The sequence below is a fragment of the Girardinichthys multiradiatus genome, chromosome 3, assembly GCF_021462225.1.
Source record: "Girardinichthys multiradiatus isolate DD_20200921_A chromosome 3, DD_fGirMul_XY1, whole genome shotgun sequence".
Lineage (NCBI taxonomy): Eukaryota > Metazoa > Chordata > Actinopteri > Cyprinodontiformes > Goodeidae > Girardinichthys > Girardinichthys multiradiatus.
In genome coordinates, this window is record NC_061796.1 from 1543728 (window position 1) to 1562433 (window position 18706).

General features: G+C 39.7%; 2 protein-coding genes across 3 annotated transcripts; one reads left to right on the forward strand and one right to left on the reverse strand.

Annotated features, from left to right (window-relative positions):
* The first annotated feature begins 688 nt into the window (after positions 1-688).
* On the forward strand, positions 689-2569 carry rpp38 (ribonuclease P/MRP 38 subunit). The gene is made up of 2 exons (XM_047361767.1): positions 689-864; positions 1444-2569. The coding sequence occupies exon 2, from the start codon at positions 1451-1453 to the stop codon at positions 2318-2320; it is 870 nt and encodes a 289-aa protein (XP_047217723.1). The 5' UTR covers positions 689-864; positions 1444-1450; the 3' UTR covers positions 2321-2569.
* Positions 2570-3071: 502 nt separating this feature from the next.
* On the reverse strand, positions 3072-17378 carry nmt2 (N-myristoyltransferase 2). 2 transcript variants are annotated; one of them, XR_007037723.1, is made up of 13 exons: positions 17185-17378; positions 16666-16786; positions 14764-14905; positions 14225-14343; positions 14053-14144; positions 11839-11955; positions 11588-11758; positions 11399-11507; positions 11136-11306; positions 10886-11053; positions 10563-10597; positions 8733-8870; positions 3072-5294 (listed from the first exon to the last, which is right to left on the reverse strand). XR_007037723.1 is itself a non-coding variant. In XM_047361763.1 (12 exons), the coding sequence occupies exons 1-12, from the start codon at positions 17295-17297 to the stop codon at positions 5274-5276; spliced, it is 1482 nt and encodes a 493-aa protein (XP_047217719.1). In that variant the 5' UTR covers positions 17298-17377; the 3' UTR covers positions 3072-5273. The 2 variants fall into 2 exon arrangements, 1 of the variants encoding a protein (XP_047217719.1); XM_047361763.1 differs by lacking the exon at positions 10563-10597 and having other exon boundaries at positions 17185-17377.
* Between the last annotated feature and the right edge of the window lie 1328 nt (positions 17379-18706).

Here is an 18706-nt window from a genome sequence, read left to right on the forward strand (position 1 = left end):
TGGAGAAATTCTCCTGTTAATAATTGAACAGCTTTTACAGGAATTTCATTTATCTTTATTAACTGTATCGACATATAACCAGGAAATACATATCCACCATGTAAGCTTTAAACCACCTTTGAATTTTACTCCTGCATGTTGTAAAATACAAGCAATTAATAACACAGACCTGACTTTCACCCAGCTCCAAAGGCAAACTACTTATTTCTTCAGTGTTTGCATAACGTTTCCAGAATATTCCTTTGTTTAACACAAACCAGGGTTGGATGAAAGCTTTTATATGATGAGTAGATGGGAGGTCGGTTGTAATTGTAGTGTTGCACCCCAAAGCCAAAAGTTATAACAAAGTTTGTGAAGTTTTATTTGGCTGCTGTCATGTTTAAGGTGGGGAGCATGGGCGAATGGCGGACATTAAAAACGGGCTTCCTAAGGACAGAGGCCTAGATAAAAAAGTAAATAAATAAATATGTTGTAGAAAATGCGCTTCAAAAGTTTAATCATTTTTTTAATCTGTAGTTACCAAAGTTGGGGTAAGGACACCTGCAAACAGCAAAAATAATTGTTATAACAATATGTTTAAACATCAAAATCATCTACCTAAAAAACAACTGCTGACGGTGTGTATCAAACCCAGACAATTCAAAATGCTACATAAGTTTCAAACGCTGTCTTGTCTGCTTCACATTATGGTTGTCGGGAGTCTTGTGTCGTGCTACCTCCTCAACGCTAGTAGGCGCTGTTTCTGAAAGTAAACTTTTACATTCAAACAAGATGGCAGCTCCCTGTGGGCCCGTGCTGTATTGAAGACGTGAACGCAACAATAAAATAAAGAAAAAATAAGTGTTACGGCTCCAGTCAATGCAGGTATGATTAAAATGGTAAAACATGTATTTGTTTGTGTTTTATATTGGGAACATGTTTGGCACTTTGAACCCTGCAATAACAACATTCAACAAAGGGAAATAAGGCAATAATAAGTAAACAAAGTCTTCTCAGGTGTGCAATAATAGGTACATGTCTTTGAATAACAATAAAGTGAATATTTTATTCTGTGCTACTGTCCAAACGAGGCGTTCGAGTTGAAGTCCGGTTTTTTTTTTCTTTCCAAGAAAACCTTTTTTATATAACTGTTTATACTCATAATAGATAGGCAAATAACAGCAACAGAAGACATTTAAAGACTTTGTATGGGTTTGTCGTTCTTTTCTGCTGCAACATTTAAAAATTACTTTAATCAAAGACTCTCCAGTAAAAAAAATAGGTTGAGGAAACCATGGATTTAATTAGGAACAAATCAGCTGTGGTTGAGTCTCACTGAAATAGAGGAATGAAAAAAATAAAGTTATCTAACAAGAGACTGCCTTAAAGACATTGCATAAACATCATAAGAAAAATACACAAAGGTTGCCCAATTAAGTTGATTTCTTTTGTTTTGGGTTTCAGACGAGCCATGGCAGCTGCAGCAAAACCATCTAAGAAGGAGCTCAAAAAGCAAATTCAAAGTAAGACCTCCTTCACATCACCCTTCAGTGCAAAATGGAGCCCACTTCCACACAAAGACGAGCATTTCATTTTGACAACATTAAAGGACAAACTAATCGCCACAGGTCTGGAGAAGAAAGAGGTAAAAGTGCCTCGCCAGTGGAGGAAAAAGAAAGAGCATAAACCAGATGCTGCTGCAGAACCTGTTCGCCGGGTGAGTCCGGAGGCTCAGGGGCCGGATCCCACCACAAACGGCTGGACAGACACTGCGGCCAGACGGCAGCTGGCCATCGGCATCAACGAGGTCACCAAGGCGCTGGAGAGGAACCAGCTCCAGCTGTTGCTTGTTTGTAAGTCTGTCAGACCGCAGCACATGACGAACCACCTGATCGGTCTGAGCGTGACGAGAAGCGTCCCGGCCTGCCAGGTGCTCCGCCTGAGCAAAAGCATGGCGGAGCAGCTGGGGCTGAAAAGCGTCCTTGCTCTGGGGTTCAGAGGGTGTTCTACCAAAGAAAACGAGATGTTCAGAGACACGGTTGATGCAATCATACCCAGAGTTCCTCCACTGGATGTTGTATGGTTGAAAGGTGAAGCGGCTAGAGTGACATCTGAGCTCACGGCTGACCTGGAAGACGTTGAGGAGGAGGAGGGAGAGGAGAAAATGGAAGAGGGGAAAGAGGAGGCAGGTGAGAGGAAAACACAAAAACGGAAACTGGAGATTGAATCTGAAGTCCCAGAATCTCCTTTAACCTGCACTTTGCAGCCTCTGAAAGTAAAGAGAATTGTTCCAAATCCTGGTAAGAAACGAAAAGCAAAACTGAAGAAACAGATGAAATAACAGACATTCTGCATTATTCTAACCCAGTGGGTCCCACTGTTTAGTTGTTTTTGGTTTTCTTTTTAACCATCCCAGTTTTGTTAAAAATGAAGCAGATCCTTTTCTTGAGCTGATGCTTTTGTTTTGTGATAAAACATGAAAAAATATGTAATTTTCAGTTGTAGCTGTGTGTTTATGTCATTTCTTTTTTATATCACTTAAAAGTTGTTCTCTTGCAAAATCTAATAAAAATAGTTTTGTTCAAGCTAAGGGGATATGCATTGTGTTGCTCCTTTCATTCTAAAGGATCTGTTCAAATACTAATTAAATTCTAAAGACGATCACTGTCACTGTTAGCTTCAGCTTCTCCATCCACAGCAGCGTCCATCATGGCTTAGTGGTCTTCAAACTCTGGCTCAAACACATAATAAACACCTTGCAGTTTAAATGCGGCACAAGCATCAGAATGCGTCAAAACCTTTGCTACTCAGCCATACTTAATGCTAAAGCCAGCTGATCGGCTTTACATTTGTACCTATTGTGATGTCATCAACACGAATACACACAAAGCAGAATTAGCAGGGAGGTTCCTTTTAATGTGCTTTTTTAAAACCCCTTTTTTGAGAAATTATGTGGCAGAATTCAAAACTTCATTACCCAACTGTGTTTTTAATTGTCAGTTTGCATTTGTTAGTGGAATAAAATGGATAACAGGAGAACATCTTTAAAACAAATCTCAGCAGTGATAGAAAGAAGTTTCACCTCAGCCGTATTCCTTTTTAAAGTTTAAGTTTATTCAATCAAATTTCCATGCTGGTTTAGCTGATGTGTTGAAACAGACTGGTATTTGCACTGGGTTTATGCCTAAATGATGCTGGTACAGGTTCTTTAGCTTTTTCACAGTTCACAATGGTTTTAAATAAAAACATTGTTCTTCAGTTTGACGGTATGATATTTCAGACATACGCTCTCATCGCCCCACCTTCCAGATCTCCTAAAGAAAATCTTTAAGACATGGTGGGTGTTTCAGCCACTGGAGTTTACAGCTGTAAAACATCAACGCTGGAGTCAACATGGCAGCAGAACCGAGATGCTCAAAAAGTTCATCTGAGCCGCTGCAGGCAACACGAGGCACACCGTAGACGCTGCAACTCGTTTTCAGAGTTAAATTAATGACAGTAGCATCTCTTTGTGAATCTAACTCGATCTTTAGTTCCAGAGCTTTTACTGACCAATGTTTTTGTCCCGTTTTGGCCAATCTTTATGGATTGTGAGAAAAAACACAAATACAAAAAGAGCATTTTAAGAATAAAATAAAACAAAACTGATGTACCCTCTTTGTCTTATATTTTGCAGAGCCACAAATATTAAATCACCAAAAAGAATGTAAAACAATTTTGTTTCGATCCACCTTAGAACAAGTGGTTGGTCAAAAGGTTTGCTCATTGAAGCACACAGAACTGCCAAATGCCCTCAAAAACATATAGGTAAAGCAATGTTTTACAAATATTACAACTTTTACACATTTAGCTGCACATCACACTAAAACAAAATGGCCTACTATATAGTTTTATGTCTGGAAAAAAGCAAATGACTTCAGAAAGTCGAGAATAAACCTACGGAAACTTGTTGATTTAAATGTTTCCTCCAAATTCTCCTATATTAATTAAACATAGAATTTACAACCCAGGTTCAGATTATGCAATGGCTGTAAATGCATCTACATATGTATATATATATATATATTGCACTTCTGAACCATTGATCACTTAACAGCAGATTCTTTGCACCAGAGGGAATTTTCTCTGCCAAATCTTCTACAAGTGGCAAAGGCAAAAATTAAACAGAATAGACTGCGGTTGCTTGAATACTCCCCTTTAGAAGCCAAAAAGCAATTTTTAGGTTATTAAATTTTCTCCACACACAAGCTTATTTTGTACAAAATCTCAGTCTAAGTCCAATTGCTGCTCTTTTACCGCTACTGCTAACTGGAAAGTACCAAAACCAAAAAACATGAAGGAGTGCCACCATAAATGCTGCCACGTGAATGGGTTACATGTTAAATTACAAAAAGTCAGCTTCATAATCTAAAAACAGCTCCCACCATTAGTCAAAACTAAATGTTAAAGATCAGATCTTACATAAGAGAACTATTTGACTTGTTTGTAAAATTGTGCTTCATCGATGCGGTACATTCTTGTGTCGCTTCTTATGTAAAAAGTCACTGACTTTTACATAACTTAATGCGAAGAATGTTTTAGGTCAGCCCTAACAAACCTGCAACTCAAACTACAGAAATCCATGGGGTTTTGTTTTTAGTGCAAACTATGTTACAGTTCTTGTTGTTTTGAATGAGACTTCCTTTGTTACAGATATTTTTGTAAAATTACTGAAGAATAAAGTGTTTCAGTATAAGTTAGAAACAATCTTTTACAGTTTCTAATTCTACATAGGCCTAAAACAGCCAGCAGAGACACATGACTGACCACAGTGATATGAAAACAGAGGGAAACAATACATGGATCAGCAGCACGACGGCGAACTGAAGAGGAGAGGATAAACAGAATGGGAAAATGGTAACTGCCTCGTTGATCATCCTTTACACGGGTAAATACCAGGCCTGGTGACAATGTCTGTAGAGAATAAAGAAATAGAAACGAAATTCACAATGCCAAGGCATCCTCTGGAACGTCCGACTGTTTTGTGTTGTAGGAGAGGGAGTGCATGTCAACAGCGTTGTACTGTAAGGATATCTCAGGCATAGCAAGACTTCACATTCAGGATGATGATTGAAGAGGTTTCACCTCTGGGTGGACTGCAAAAGTTCTTAATGATACCACCACTTGGTCATGAGGTTGGTTGACTGGTAGTAGTTTTCAATGCTGAGCTCGGGCGACCCGTAAGTCCAAGTAAGGAGAATTTAGAGGCCAAAGTTAACCGCCGCCTGTTGGTGGAGCAGCTGTGAAACGAGCTGCTACTGAAGGACGAGGCCAACCTGAAACACAAGCATCAGCAGATTATTAGAGAATTCCTGACCATGATTGCCTAGATCTACTCAGTTACAAATTCACTTTTATTCAGCAACCGTTCACAGAGCTGTGCCCACAAAACTAAACGACACATCTAAATGTTATGACACATCTTTAAAATGAGAAGAAAAGATCTGTCATACAATATGAAGCAACGCCTCATAAAGTTACCCTTAAAACTGTTTACAGAGGGTCTGTGTATGATCATTGTAAGATACTTCTTAGTATATGCATCAGTTGTTCTGTGTTCAGTTTACAACATAAAATACTAAAGTTCACGATTAATTTATGTTGATCATTTTGCCATTTCCTCAGAAGGAAGGAAGGAACAAGGAAGACACAAGGAAGAGAGCAAGGACAAAGGGAAGGGAAGTAGGGCACAAGGAGGACAGAAAGGGAGGACATAAGGAAGGAGGGAAAAAAAGACAATGAAGGGAAAAAGGAAGGATCAGAAAGGCAGGGAGACAGGACACAAGGAAAGAAGAAGGACAAAGTTTGAAAGAAAGGAAAGAAAAGAGAAGCAACACAAGGAATCAAGGGAAATAGTACACAAGGAAGGAAGGACAGAAGGAGAAGGAAGGGAGACGGGAAACACTAAAGGACGAATAAATAAAGGACAAGAAAGAAAGATCACAACATTTAGACAATGGGACAGAGAATACATCCTGGAAATAAAAATATTTTTTCCTCATGCTCTCATTTACTTTTCCATAGTTATCCCGATCTAGAGAATACTAAAGTCTAATTATGTACCTTTCAAGACTGTATATACACTCACTTTATTACTGGGGTTGGACAATGAAACTGAAACACCTGGTTTTAGACCACAATAATTTATTAGTATGGTGTCCTTTTGCGGCCAATACAGCGTCAATTTGTCTTGGGAATGACATATACAAGTCCTGCACAGTGGTCAGAGGGATTTTAAGCCATTCTTCTTGCAGGATAGTGGCCAGGTCACTACATGATACTGGTGGAGGAAAACGTTTCCTGACTCGCTCCTCCAAAACACCCCAAAGTGGCTCAATAATATTTAGATCTGGTGACTGTGCAGGCCATGGGAGATGTTCAACTTCACTTTCATGTTCATCAAACCAATCTTTCACCAGTCTTGCTGTGTGTATTGGTGCATTGTCATCCTGATACACGGCACCACCTTCAGGATACAATGTTTGAACCATTGGAAGCACATGGTCCTCAAGAATGGTTCGGTAGTCCTTGGCAGTGACGCGCCCATCTAGCACAAGTATTGGGCCAAGGGAATGCCATGATATGGCAGCCCAAACCATCACTGATCCACCCCCATACTTCACTCTGGGCATGCAACAGTCTGGGTGGTACGCTTCTTTGGGGCTTCTCCACACCGTAACTCTCCCAGATGTGGGGAAAACAGTAAAGGTGGACTCATCAGAGAACAATACATGTTTCACATTGTCCACAGCCCAATATTTGCGCTCCTTGCACCATTGAAACCGACGTTTGGCATTGGCATGAGTGACCAAAGGTTTGGCTATAGCAGCCCAGCCGTGTATACTGACCCTGTGGAGCTCCCGACGGACAGTTGTGGTGGAAACAGGAGAGTTGAGGTGCACATTTAATTCTGCCATGATTTGGGCAGCCGTGGTTTTATGTTTTTTGGATACAATCCTGGTTAGCACCCGAACATCCCTTTCAGACAGCTTCCTCTTGCGTCCACAGTTAATCCTGTTGGATGTGGTTCGTCCTTCTTGGTGGTATGCTGACATTACCCTGGATACCGTGGCTCTTGATACATCTCAAAGACTTGCTGTCTTGGTCACAAATGCGCCAGCAAGACGTGCACCAACAATTTGTCCTCTTTTGAACTCTGGTATGTCACCCATAATGTTGTGTGCATTTCAAACTGTGCTCTTACCCAGCTAATTGAACCTCCACACTGGTGAAACAGGTGTTTCAGTTTCATTGTCCAACCCTGTAGGTACACCTTGCTAGTACTGGGTTGGACCCCCTTTTGCCTTCAGAACTGCCTTAATTCTTTGTGGCATAGATTCAACAACGTACTGGAAACATTCCTCAGAGAGTTTGGTCCATATTGACATGATAGCATCACACAGATGCTGCAGATTTGTTTCACCGCATCCCAAAGGTGCTCTATTGGATTGAGATCTGGTGACTGTGGAGGCCATTCTAGTCCAGTGAACTCATTGTCATGTTCAAGAAACCAGTCTAAGATGATTCTTGCTATTTGACATGGTGCGTTCTCCTGCTGGAAGAAACCATCAAAAGATGAGTACACTGTGGTCATAAAGGGATGGACATGGTCAGCAACAATACTCAGGTAGGCTGTGGCGTTGACACGATGCTCAATTGGTACTAAGGGGCTCAAAGTGTGCCAAGAAAATATCCCCCACACCATTACACCAAAACCACCAGCCTGAACCGTTGACACAAGGCAGGATGGATCCATGCTTTCATGTATTCTGACCCTACCATCCGAATGTTGCAGCAGAAATCGAGACTCATCAGACCAGTCAACGTTTTTCCAATCTTCTATTGTCTAATTTGGGTGAGCCTGTGTGAATTATAGCCTCAGTTTCCTGTTCTTAGCTGATAGGAGTGACACCCGATGTGGTCTTCTGCTGCTGTAGCCTATCTGTCACAAGGTTCAATGTGTTGTGCGTTCAGAGATGCTCTTCTGCATGCCTTGGTTGTAACGAGTGGGTATATGAGTTACTGTTGCCTTTCTATCAGCTCGAACCAGTCTGGCCATTCTCCTCTGACATCAACAAGGCATTTGCTCCCACAGAACTGCTGCTCACTGGATATTTTCTCTTTTTCAGACCATTCTCTGTAAACCCTAGAGATGGTAGTGCATGAAAATCCCAGTAGATCAGCAGTTTCTGAAATACTCAAACCAGCCTGTCTGGCACCAACAACCATGCCACGTTTAAAGTCACTTAAATCACCTTTCTTCCCCATTCTGATGCTCGGTTTAAGCTGCACCAGATCGTCTTGACCATGTCTACATGCCTAAATGCATTGAGTCGCTACCATGTGATTGGCTGATTTGCGTTAACAAGCAGTCGGACAGGAGTACCTAATAAAGTGGCCGGTGAGTGTAGGAAGCCTGTTTAATGCTGCTGTAAAAGCAACACAAGAGTGAGCTCTTTTCACCAAAATATATTTTCTCACAACCCAAATTAGAGGCAAAACTTTCCTAGATTTTAAATTGAGCAAATAATTTATTAGATACAGCTAACTTATTCCAAGGGCTTAGCAAAACAAGGAGCAAACAACATCGTATAAAACAAGTAGTTATTCCATAGAAAAGTGCAGTTTTCCTTTAGGACACGCTTTAACCTTTTGTATGTTTCCAGGGTTTGAATGAAGAAATGTGATTGGAGCTGTAGTACAATTCTGCTGACCTTATCAGGATCCATAGGGGGACATTTCCAGTTGTAGAGGTAATACTGCAGGTTTCCGTCTCCTATCCCGAACTTCAGCTTCTCCAGAAACACCTTATTCTCCATCAGATCCAAGGCATTGAAAACGTCAAAACCTTTCTGTCAAACACACACAACGAACACTGCGATGAGTCACACAGCAACCAGTAAACAATGTCCCCATCACCTTAGTAGCTTCCTACATTTCTTGACATACAACTGAAACCAAATATTTACATACAGTGTCTTGCAAAAGTATTTCTTAGGGTGATGGTATGTGTTGGGTTTGTAGCAGACATAGCGTTTTCCTTGGTGGTCGAAAGGTTCAATTTTAGTCTCATCTCACCAGAGCACCTTCATGCCTACATGCCTTTTGGCAAACGCAGAACGTGCCTTCTTATTTTTAACACTAAATAATGGCTTTTTTCTGGCCAATCTTCCATAAAGTGCAGCTCTATTGAGCGTATGGGTTATTGTGGTCTTAAGGACAGATACTCCAGTCTCTGCTGTCGAATTCTGCAGCTCCATCAGGGTTACCTTTGGTCTTTGTGCTGCCTCTCTGATTTACGCTTTCCATGCCTGGCCTGTGAGGTCTAGCGGCTGGCCTTCTCTTGGCAGGTTTGTTTTGGTACCATGTGCTTTCCATTTGAAGATGATGAATTTGATGGCTCTCCGGGGAACTTGGATGTTTTTTATAACCCTGACTTGAACTTTTTAACAACTTTGTCCCTGACTTGTTTGGAGAGCTCCTTGGTCTTCATGGTGTGATGCCTTAAACATGTTCAGCCTTAAACACTTAGATTGCACACAGGTGAACTTCTTTTCACTAATTATTTGACTTTTGAAGGTAATTGGTTGAATCAGAACTTTTTAGGGGCTTCATAGCTAAGAGGCTAGATACATACACAGATGACAATTTCCAGTTTTTTCTTTTTTTCAATTCTTTTTTTAATATGTTTTTCTCATTTTGCTTCACCAACATGGACTATTTTGTGCAGATCCCTCACATAAAATAAGATTAAAAAACATCTAAATTACAGGTTGGAATGTAAAAAAATGTGTAAAAAGCCAAGGTGGGTGAATACTTTTGCAAGGCACTGTACACTGTTAAAAAAAATGCACAAACGTTTATTCCTCAGTGTCTGTCATTAAATCAAACTAAACCTTTCCTGTTTTCTGCTTGCTAGCTGGAAGAATTACGAGATAATTTTTATTGTTTTCCTTAAGTTCCAAAGTTTACATACATTAAAATTACTACACCTTTAAACAGTTTGGGAAAAGTCCAGATATCATGGCTTTGTAAGCTTGTGATAGTTTAATTCACAACATTTTAATAAACAGGGTTTCCACCAATGGATGACGTTCTAGACCTTGAATATACTGGTGTGAGATCATGGGGAGATCATGTGAGATCATGTGAGATCATGGGGAGACGCCTGGTTCATCCTTAGGTACAACCTCCTGAAGGGGCCACATTCATCTTTTCAACCAATTATAAAAAACTATAGGCACCATGGAAAGGTCCAGCCATCATACTATAAGGAGGAGATGGGTTCTGTGTCTCATAGTGGATATAATATCTGAACTTTATTGAAAGCAGCATGTCAGACGTTCCGTAGACAATAAAAAACGTGTGAGTTTTTATTATTCCTGTTATCACGTACGGTTTTAATGGTAATTTTATTTTAAAACGGTAAAACTAAGTGTCAGAAATTTTATCATGGTAATCATTTCATTACAAAGAGGCCAAAAAACCTGAGTCAGTTACACCAGTTCTACCAGGAGAAATGAGACAAAATTCTAGCAACCTACTGTGAGAAGCTTCTGGAAGGATGACCGAAGTTATACTGTTTAAAAAAAGATCCAAAATACAAGAGAAATGTATGTAAACTTCTGAATTTGAAGAAAGTAAAGCAAAAATATTGAAAAATATTCTCTCTCTTTCATCAATCTAATATTTAGCAAATATAAATCATTTGGTAATCCTAAACGACCTAAAACACAAACATTTAACTTAGATTTAATGTCAGACAGCGAAGAAAACTATAGTTATATGTAAAATACCTGTAAATATCTGGTATCAACAGTAAAACTGAAAATCCAGCAGAGATCTTCATATTTGCGGTAGGACGTACCAGTTTTGCCAGGATCAGTGCATCATTCATTAAGTCCAGTAGTGGGGTTTGTGTATGGACACTGTAGAATGAGTACGCTGCCTTCAGGCTCCTGTGTAGAGGATGATGCATCACGGTTGAGGGCAAAGTGTAGAAACTAGTAAAATCTGTCAGTACGCCACCTGCAGTCTGAAAAGGAGACAATCACATCAGTTTAAATGAACAACAAAAAACTGTTGTTAGCTTCAGGACAGCAAGTACTTGTACAGACCTCTACAACATATGTGTCAATGATGTTTTCCTGTGGTAGGAACCAGTGAGCAACCTCTTCTTCTCCCATGGAAGGAGCGAGATGGAAACGTCTCAGGTATTTTTGTAACAGCTCAGTGACCTGATGGAGGTCACGTCTCTCCATCGGCCGTAGGCCTCGAGTCTTGGTGCTCTTCATGTAACAAAGAAGCAAAGATCATTTTTATGTTTTAGTTTCATTTATTGGAAAACTGAGAATGTGGACCAATCAGTGTGATCCTTTACATCTGGTAGCCTGTAGAGCTTCATGGTTCTTTGCAGCGTCATGTTTCTGCTAAGATGGGAGAATTTCACTTCCACAAGTTTCCTAGGGTTCAATGAACGATGCCAGTACCTAAAGAAAAAAACACTGAGTAACGAAATGAGGAGAGATGCCTTGTCGCCATGTCTCACGTCGACTACAGTTGATCATACCTGCACGTAGACACGGGTTTAGGCAACACAACTCCGGCTGTGTATACTGCCTGGAATATTCCCTCCAGGTTCACCCTCCGTGTTATCTCTCGGATCAGCACTGGAGCAACACGCTTCGAACGCAGCTTCTTATGAACACAAAGGAAGTTGATTTCTACCATCTTCTTTATTCTGCAGCAACATGGACAAACAAGGGTTATAGCATTGCATGACTTGCTCCACAACCTACAGACTTGGTTGGCTGAGCTCACGTGTCATAGACGCGTAGGTCGGCGGGCATGGCACTGATGAATCCAACAAGCTTCTTATTCGAGGACACTCTTACTCCACAGTGCCACTGTGGCAACCAACCAGGGGGACGAAGAGCCCTGAGGGATGACAACACTTTCAGCAAGTGAATAAACACATGAAACGTAATATAAAGTGCTGTTGAGATAGTTACATTGACTTGACATGGGAATTAATATCTTGTTCATTTTAGAAAAGACACATAGGAACTGTTCTATTTTTCTGTGCATTTTCTCTAATCCACAAATGCTCAAACATATGCATAAAACCAAAAGTGGGTAGAGGACCCACAAATTGTAAGAGTAGCACTACTTCAACATATTTTTACTTGGGTAAAAAGAATACTCTGGTACTGAGTAACTGATCATAACATCTGCTTTCATCCATTTTAAAAGATGTAATCAGACAGACAAAGATATAAAGTTATATGCAATTTCTGGTATTTTAAAGGCTGCAATAAAAAAATAATACTAATTAACATGGTTACAAAGTGAACAATTTCAGGCAGAAGAAACACTTTTCTCAAAGGTAATATGTATATGTTAGAAAAGGGTAAAGTGCTTCCAGGATCTACTGTTTACTGTATCTTCACTTGACCTTTAACTGGCAGCAGATAGAAAACAACATAAACAATGAAGCTTGTTTACAAACCAGAGGTCTCACTTTAGCATAAACTAGGTTAGATGGGTCTAGTAGGGCTTTGGTTAGAACATGCTTATTCTAACCAAAGGCTGGAGTTACTCACGGTGGATGTAGAAGCCAGAAACTTTACTCCAGTAAGAGTAGCCATACTTTGTAAAAATATTACTCAACTAAAAGTAAAAAGTACAGTGCAGAAACACTTCTCCTAAAAGGTTTTTTTTTTTAAAAAAAAGATACTCAAGTAACTGTAACCAGTTACTACCCACCTCTGCATACAACCCCTCTAATATTTGGTTAAATATCAAAAGTTTCTGCCATAATGGCGCCTAGTTATTCGACTTTTATTATTGGTAGAATTGGATGAGGTCATTTTAATTGGTTGGTTTCTTGACACAGACTCAGCCTTTAAGCAAGTCTATTGATTTTCAGTGGGGTTGAGGTAGGGACTTGGACTAGGCTGTTGCAGAAGCGTCATGTTTGCCTGCTGTCTTGTTTCAATTTCTTATTAGAATACTGAGCTGTATCCAAGTATCAACCATCTGACCCCAAATGTCTCCTCAGACTAAAGGAACCCGGAAATGTTCAAGAATTATGCAGAAACTATGAAGACTCAAGCCTATCATAAACTGGACCATCCTGGAACACCAGTGTCATTGTCCACAGTAGAATAGTTTAACTTCAACATGAAGCGCGAGGGTCCCAGACCAAGAAAGAAGATCCTGCTCCAAAATCAGAAACCTTGAAGCTCAGCTGAGATTTGCAGCTGCCCACATGGGCAACCCAAATCCCTTTTAGAAAAAATTCTGACATTCAGATAAAGCAAAGTGAGCTATCTGGCCACAAGGTCAAGAATGTGCTTGGAGGAGTCAACGTGAAGTTTCAAACCTAAGAATACTAATCCAGATCACAGGCATGGCAGGGACAGCATCATGCTGGGGGTCTGTTTCGCTGCAAGTGGTATACATTACAAAAACTGAATGGAAAAAAGTAACTACCCCTAAACTTCTAACCTTCACCTTAAAAAAAAAACACATTTGAGCATTTCAACAAGAAAGTGATTCCAAACACACATCAAAGCAGGTTTGTAATGCATACAGCAGGCTTACATTGAGCTTCTGGAACGGTCCGGACCTCAACCCTTTTGAAAATTTGTCATCTATTCTTAAAAGCTAGATCTGTGCCAACAAACCAATCAATTGAAATTAACTATACCAGTTTGGCCAAGAAGAGAGGTCAAATATCAAGCCCAAATGAAAACAGAAGCTTGGATGTTGCTTCTCAGCAACTTGCTAAGGAACATTTATCCTAATATTTATACGGGTGCACGTTTTATTTAAGTCTTTATGCATAGATTAGCCCTGTGTAGATCAGAGAAACTCCCAATAAAGTCAAGGTTGTGCACCCAAACTCTAGTTTTTAAAATGACTCAAAGTTGTACCTGTCCTGCCCTAAAAAACTGAATGGTAACATGATATTCGTGCACACAATGAGTGTATGAACACGTCTCACTGTAAACAAGCACAGAAGGTACTTACCACTTGAGAAAGTTTGGTGAATAATCAAATCTGAACATGTTGTCATCATCCTCCACATAGTTTTCATTTAACAACGTGTACAACTCTTTCAACTACAACCAGAAAGACACCTTAAATTAGCTATTTATTACTGACATTACTGTTGAGAATCCAGTCCAAGTATCCGACTTACTACATCTGCATTACTGAGATCCAAAGTGTCCCACATAAAGCCTTGAGGTAAAGAATATGGCTCCTGTCTAATGTTTTCTTTGTCAGCTTCAATTGGTCCGTGGCTTGTTACGACTTCATCTGCAAAAACAGCACATGTTTTTTCCCAAGACAAGTAGAAGAACATTTTTCCTATATTTCCATTTTTGAAAAAGCAGAAGAATCTATATTAAGAAAATAACACTGCAGAACAGCTGAGAGGTTAAATCCTGCTTCTCTTGGTCCTAAGGTGACCAAGCCACCCTGTAACATGAGCCCTCCTACACAGATGGGCAAGAGTTGTGATGGAAACTGCTTGATATAATGACACACAGCAGAAAAGCTTGGATATACATTACTGCTGACATTCTACTGCAGCACTGCAGTCTGAGCAACTCAGAATGATGAAATAAAATCCATTAGTTGGAAAATATTTGTCGTGCTTAAATAAAACAGTTGCTACACAAACCAGTGTTTACTGCAGAACAGCTACCATTGATTTCAATTTTGTTTGAAACTTACTTAACTTTGGGACAGGCTGGGTGTCCCAGAACTGGTATTTGTGCTTGGTTGCATCGTCGATACTCTTTGCTGGACCCTGGCAGGACAGTAGTTCCATGGCTCTTTGGATGTCCTGGAGCTTCTGAATGGGCAAGCCAGGGTTCTGAAACCATTAAAATGACGTTAACGTAAATGGGAGTGAGGATTACCAGCAATATGAGCCTTAATTTAATAGAAAAATAAATATGATTGTAATGTCGTCAAGGCTGTAACATAGAGTGAAACTTGAGGGCTTATGAGATCATCTTAGGAAATTAAATCACATTTAAAGAGGATGGCTAATAGCATATTTTTGCCATAATTGTTACAAGCAATTTGAAAACACAAGTAAAAAAAAGAATAAGAACTGTACAGTGGCTGCTGTTTGTCGTGTTCCTATTTTGTCTTTAACTAGTCAATAACAGTAGGGGTCAGCAGGAGCTGATGCAGGTATTTTGTTAGTTTGGAGCTAAGGATTGCTCTCATCTTTATCAAGCACATGATGCCATCACATTTAAACTAATTAAAACATTAAAAACACACATTTTCGTACTGAACATTGAGGCATCTGAGAAGAAGGTTAACAATCATCTTGTTTTTGGACAAGAGCAGCAAGGTCTTATCAAAACATGAAATAACAATATTGTTGTTTAATATGGCAGAAATTATATTATCAGTTGTAATGACCTTATCTCTGTTCTTTGTTTTCCATCCTCACCATCCAGCTACCCGTTTCCATAAGCTAAGCATTTCAATCACTAAGATCTTTAATCAGATGACTTGCACTGACTTACTCTAAGGTTTGTTTGGGAGTCTTTAAGTTGCTTTCTTTATATTTAATTTTCCTGCACAATGTGTGACGCTTTGATTGCTTTTGTTAAATTAATTTGGCTTTTAAGGCACAAACTGCTGCCTAGGCCAGTTTTATAGAATCAGGAGTTGTGTGCCCTTGGTTTTGACTTTTAAAACTGACACTCCCATTATTATTGTATAAAAACCGTACATCCTCAAGTTGTAACCTGTCTGCAGTGTATTGCAGATATTTTTATACAATGAACTTTTTCCTTTTTTTTTAACAATACAAGTAGTAGAAATAAAGTTCATAGGCAAGTAATTTACTTAACACGTTACATAATTAAAACAAATAGAGTAAAGCAGGATTACGTTTTAAAATAATGTCCCAAATTTTGACCATCTCACAGAGTACTGTTCAATTAATCACCACAAATCCAAAGAATATAGCACCACTGCATCCCTACCAAGACATGGCCAACTAAACTGATGTGTAGGGCTGAGAAGATAATTCATTAGAGAAGCAGTCTCTCTGGATGAGCTGTAGAGATTCAAAGCTCAGGTGGGAAAGTTTGCTGTTTAAACAACTATCTGTCATCCACTCCACACATATGGTCTCCCTGGCAAGAAAACGTTTCATGTGTTTACGTGTGTTTTAAAAAATAACAATGCACATCACCTTGAATTGATGGAAAGATGGAGATTAAATTACACACAGGCAGACTCGTAACTACAAACACAGTGATTTCTGAAGGTAACTGGTTGCCCTAGATTTTATTTAGGGGTAAAGGAGGTTAAATATAAATGCACACCACACTATTTTAGTTATAAAAACATTTATTAAAAATGCTGGACTGTCCATTAACTTATACAAATTATAATACTATACTTTGTATTGTTATATCATATAAAATCAAATACATAGACGTTTCTAATTATTGGGAGTCAAACTAAAAAAAAAACAAAAAACTGAAGAGGTAAAAGTTTTGCAAGGCACTGGAGCTCTGAATACTATTAATATGACTTGCAACTCAACTTTAAGGGCTTGGTACAGTTCTGAAAGCTCCAGTGTCATCATCTTCATCACCATACCTTGATTTCCTGAGAGTCAGAAGCAGAGTCAGATTTGGCTCCCGAGCCCGAGTTGGGCTTTTCTTTTTTCCTCTTCTGCTTCTTCTTCTTCCTCTTAGCCCCCAGCTCTCCTCCCGGACTGCTACATACATGAAGACAAGCGCACACAGGATATAAATGCCAAACTAACTCTGCTGGACACACACAGCTAACCTCAGCTACCACAGCAACCACTGACAGCTGAGCTACTTGCTGTTAGCCGAATAACGGTTTGCTCTAACGGCTGGCTGTCATGTCATCCAGGCGGGTATAATAACAGAAACTAAACCAAAAAAGGGCAAATATTTTAGAGAAATAAAACAATTCAGTTTAAAAAAAATTGGGGAACATTGTAAACAGTGGCCTGTTAGATGCCTGGTAGTTTTTTTGTCAGCTAACATTATCTAGCTAACTGCGCTAGCCTCACACACATAAACAGGCTGCTAGGACTAACGTTAGAGCGTTTCTCCCCCCGCATCCGACGGGACAGGCCACCCTCACCCCTGCATATGATCATTCTCCTCCTCGTTGTCTCCGTCTATCCCACACGTATCCTGGTCGTCCAGCTCCAGGCTCTGCTGGCTGGCCGCGGACTCACTGTCCTCCGCCATCATCAAAATGCTTAAAAAACTGCCAGCAAACGTTTTTAGACGCTCACTGACAGCAGGCGAGAGATGGAAAAAAATAAAAACAAAGAAAATGTTGGGGGAAACAGCACCCCCTAGAGGGTACGAGAGGTGGAACAGACGTTTAACGTTTGGCATCTAGTTTATAGGCAAAAATTACAACTTTACCTCTAGATCCTAATGTGAACTTCAATAAATAAAAATTTTTTGGAAATATATGTAAAGTAAGCGCAATAGGTCCGGACTATAGTCTAGAAAATGTAAATAACCTCCAGTTTCTTAATACTCCAGTCCAAAGACAGATCAATGGTTCTCCAGAAATCTAGAGGGCCAGGCTAGAAGTCCTGAAAGAAGTGCCCCCCATAAAAAAAACAAAAAAAACCTGACTGATAAACAGCTCAGTACCATATAATTTTTTTAAAGGCCTATACAAAACCTAAAGAAATGTTGATCCATACTACTCCAAAATATGAGAAAAACTGGCTGCCTGGAGGCAACATATAAAGAAATAATGGACCAGACGAGTCTGGCCTTATGCTGTACACTTCACACACAAGCAGATGCTGAACTAACATGATGAAAACAGGTCTTGGGGACTGTTTGAATTAACATACAGTACCTTGTTAAAGTGTTCATAACCTTTCTACTTGTCACTTGTCCTTTGCCAAAGTAATATGAAAGACCATCACAGAACAATGCATATTATGAGGTACATGGAAATGTAGGGTGCTGTGCATTTAAATTCAGCTCTCTTAAATCAATTCTCTGTGGAAGCACCGGCAGTTACGGCTGCAGTCTCTCTTCTTTGCAACATAGCTCAAATTCAGACAGATTGGATATAAAGTGTCTAATCATCAATTTTCAAGCCCTGCTACAGATTCTTGGTAGATTTAAGTCTGGACTTTGACTGGGACATTCTTACACATGAACATGCTTTGATCTAAACCATTGTATTGTGACTTGTATGTTTAGGGTCGGTTTTCTGTTTGAATGTGAATCTCTGCCCCAGTGTCAACTCCTTTGCAGCTTCTAACAGGATTCCTTCCCGTATTGCCCTTCATAAAAATGTATCCTTCTTCTCATTAACTCTGACCAGCGTCCTTGTTTCTGTTAAAGACTTGCATCCCCAATGCATGATGCTGCCACAATCATGTTTCATTATGGGGAGATGGTGTCTTTAGGCTGATGTGCAGTTAGTTTTCCTCCAGATGTTGCATATTGCGTTTAGACCAAAAAAAAAAAATTCTATTTCAGTCTCATTTGACCAGAATGCCTTCATTCACGTTTTATGTTTCCCTTGCATGGTTTGTGGCAAACATTCTTCTTGCTTTGCAAGAAGAAAGGCACTACACAAATCCAGCCGAACAGTGAGAGAATTTGTCCACAGGACAACTATT

Coding starts and splice junctions, on each gene's coding strand:
- rpp38 (XM_047361767.1), top strand. CDS start 1,451: ATGGCAGCTGCAGCAAAACCATCTAAGAAGGAGCTCAAAAAGCAAATT.
- nmt2 (XM_047361763.1), bottom strand. CDS start 17,297: ATGATGGCGGAGGACAGTGAGTCCGCGGCCAGCCAGCAGAGCCTGGAG. Junction 14,145..14,224: donor ATCTCAGTAATGCAGATGTA/GTAAGTCGGATA, acceptor TTCTGGTTGTAG/TTGAAAGAGTTGTACACGTT. Junction 8,871..10,885: donor CACTGATCCTGGCAAAACTG/GTACGTCCTACC, acceptor TGTGTTTGACAG/AAAGGTTTTGACGTTTTCAA.